Source organism: Plectropomus leopardus, unplaced genomic scaffold (assembly GCF_008729295.1).
Source record: "Plectropomus leopardus isolate mb unplaced genomic scaffold, YSFRI_Pleo_2.0 unplaced_scaffold26883, whole genome shotgun sequence".
Lineage (NCBI taxonomy): Eukaryota > Metazoa > Chordata > Actinopteri > Perciformes > Serranidae > Plectropomus > Plectropomus leopardus.
In genome coordinates this window covers 1-2,882 of record NW_024629249.1, presented here as the reverse complement: position 1 = coordinate 2,882, position 2,882 = coordinate 1, and the positions used below count along the sequence as shown (strand labels likewise).

Sequence of the window (2,882 nt, the reverse complement as noted above, 5' to 3'; positions counted from 1 at the left end):
CAAAAGGTGTCCTGACTTCAGCACACATGCAAGAGCGAAAGAGCAATGCCTTGGTGTGTGCGTGTGTGTGTGTCTGGGGATGTGTGTTTTTTCCAGAGGCTATAACAGCAAGGTTACACCACAACTGGAAACAGATGAGCTTAGCAATTAATGGTCTGAACCTAAAATAAATTGCAGCTGACTATTTAGCTGCAAGAGATATTATATGTTCTAGTGAAGATAACAGAAGCATTGTACAAAAATAGAAACACCTCAGGATTACCAACAAAAATGTATTTAATCTTTTTAAGAGAGTAATACTGTACATGGTTTCAGCAAATATATGCATACAATGTGCAATGAATATGAGCAAAAATATTTCTTCATGTTTGACATTAGAAAAAGCATGCAGATCCATTCAATCAATAAGAAAAGGTTTAAAGCCAGTTTCCATGAAAAGCAAGAAATAAATTGGCTCCTGTTTCAGCAACGTTAGAAAACGCTGGGAAATTATGTCCAAAATGGAAAATCTGTTTGAAACATCAAGGCACAAGGGGTGTCCTAGATCCACAGTCTCTTTCACAATAACCTTTTTCTTATGCAGTGGTCTCCACAATGACCTCAAGCAGCGAGGTCATGACAGATTTTTTTTTTTTATCCATGCTTATAAATTAGTATAAGAGATTCCTATGCCTTGTATGACAGCATGACAAAGGTCATGTAGGAAGACCAGTTCTCAGCCCTTCAATCCATATTCACTGATGGCCATAGTGTATATCCCATCATGTCGTGCACGACAGAGTCAAGCTGACGGATGTGGTGTCCTCTGCTGGTCTCCACTCTGATTGGTTTGTTTCCAGGAAGTAGAAATGCTAGAGAAAGAAAAGCAGATTTTTAATATTCAATTCATACTTTAGATATTTGATACCAGGGTGGCTGGTGGTGTTGTACAAAGTGCATTTGTAGTGAGTTATGTTACACTGTTACCACAGCTACCGAGTTAATTTGGGCACTTGACTTCTGCAGCTCTCTTAAGGAAGCATCGCTGTGGATTCCTGGACCGTGAGCTCATAGTTCAGACTTACACACTCAGTTCATGAACATTTGAGATTTCAGTGACCCGTTTCAGTAAATAACACTGTTGTCATGTGACGGCGCTGATTATGTGCTAAATGTAGAGAAGCTGAGAAAGATGTGTGGTGCAGTTAACTCTGGTCATCCCAAGTGTCCAGTTGTCTTTGTGTGTGTTAAATACATAGAAGAAGGCTGTAAGTGTGTGTTCATGTGTGTGTGTTTAAAAATACTTGGCTGCCTAGTCAGGGAGAGGCAGGCAGATGTTATTTTGGAGGCTCACATTGCATCGTAATTATGTCCTGGAGTGAGAGTTGGTTTGTGTCCTAAGACGACTGAGGTGCAGTTAAGGCTGATGACCATAGTGAGAAAAAACTACACAACTTTGTACAGCGGAACATCTAAACACTGAAGTGGCACATGTAAATACACTTTAAGCTTGAGGCCTGAGTGCTTCTCAGCCATGTGTCACCTTGGTCACTAAGAGGCTGGATGTTTTCATTCTGTCTGATCACTGCTTGCCCCCCCCCAAAAAAACCTCTTGTGAAAGCAATTGATTGTATTAGTCACGTAGGCTACAAAAAAGTTTAATTTGTATTTGCAGTATTACTAGACTTTGGTTGTCACCTGCTATTCTGTGCCTTCTTTCTTGTGTATTGTATATTGCCCTTGTGAAGCCCTCTGTGTCTGCGAAAAACCCTATGTAAACAAAATTTCCTTACTTACCAATTTATGTAATTGACAAAAAAACGATACTTGATTCCTCTTGTTTAACATTTAACCCTTCATATGTTTAAGTGATGCTTGGGTTTAACTGCTAGTCTCAGTGACGCAAAGTTGGTACTGGGAGTGAACCTGAGACACTCCAGCTATGGGAGGGTGTGGTGCTACTCAGTTCCCCAAACCCAAAATAAATCTATAAGAAAGTACAGTAATGGAAGATCCTTCTCAAAATGAATCACCTCCACTCGAACAAGGCTTACCTGTGCTAGGTCAGAGCTCCTCATCCTCCCCAGTGCTGCCCAGGTGTGCTGTGGACAGGTGCCTGTTCCGTCCCGTTTGCACAGCCTGCAGGTTTTTAAAGCGCACCAGTGCCAAAGCGATCTCCGCGTTCCACGCTGTGCCGTCCTGCGGACACCGAAAGTCTATCTCCTTCCCGGTAACCATGACCACCGTGAAGTACACCAGCCCTCGCTTGTACTCCACGCAGTCCACCGTGGCCATGCGCTCAAAGCGGAGCTCCTTGGCTTTGGAGCTCCACGCTGCGCTCGGAGCATCATCGCCACCGCCGCCTTTGCAGTTGTGCAGGCGCAGTCCTTCCTCGGTGAGCACGCAGCGCTTCTTCTTCCACAGCTGGAGGAGCCCGCTGCTGCGCTTCTCCAGCAGCCCGTCTCGCATCACTTTGGCCGGGAAAGACATGGCCACGCTGAGGCGAAGTCTTCAGACAGAGCCGAAACTTCAGCAGTGATGCGTCTTAAAACGAATCCATTAAATACGCATCTAATAGGCGTACATGGCGCTTTCAAGTGTCCACCAGGAAAGCATATCGGTTTGAGCTATGAAACCAATTATAACAGCCAGTACAACCACTCTCATAGAGTCCGTGTATGAATCCAATTCATGAGCAGTGACAGCAGTCAGTGGAGGTTGGCAGGCTGGTCTGCCTGGATATGTTTGAACATGCCCGGCTCATCTGTGGACCTTCCCCGCCTCCTTCTGGTGACGGCAGGAGGAGATCCGAGCTGTTTATGACATTTCCTGCTTGTGTGTGAGCGTGCGTGGGTAAAGTGTGTAAGCCAGTGCACTTAGACAGTGTGATTTTACAGCTCTCT

General features: G+C 44.7%; 1 protein-coding gene across 1 annotated transcript; it reads right to left on the bottom strand.

The window, feature by feature from the left end:
- Positions 1–258: 258 nt before the first annotated feature.
- LOC121937619 (pleckstrin homology-like domain family A member 3) lies at positions 259–2,726 on the bottom strand. Its single transcript, XM_042480950.1, has 2 exons — positions 2,034–2,726; positions 259–851 (listed from the first exon to the last, which is right to left on the bottom strand). Exon 1 carries the CDS (start codon positions 2,467–2,469, stop codon positions 2,044–2,046), a length of 426 nt encoding a protein of 141 aa, XP_042336884.1. The 5' UTR covers positions 2,470–2,726; the 3' UTR covers positions 259–851; positions 2,034–2,043.
- Between the last annotated feature and the right edge of the window lie 156 nt (positions 2,727–2,882).

Bases quoted from the DNA above. Each gene is read 5' to 3' on its own strand.
- LOC121937619 (XM_042480950.1), bottom strand. From the start codon at position 2,469: ATGTCTTTCCCGGCCAAAGTGATGCGAGACGGGCTGCTGGAGAAGCGC.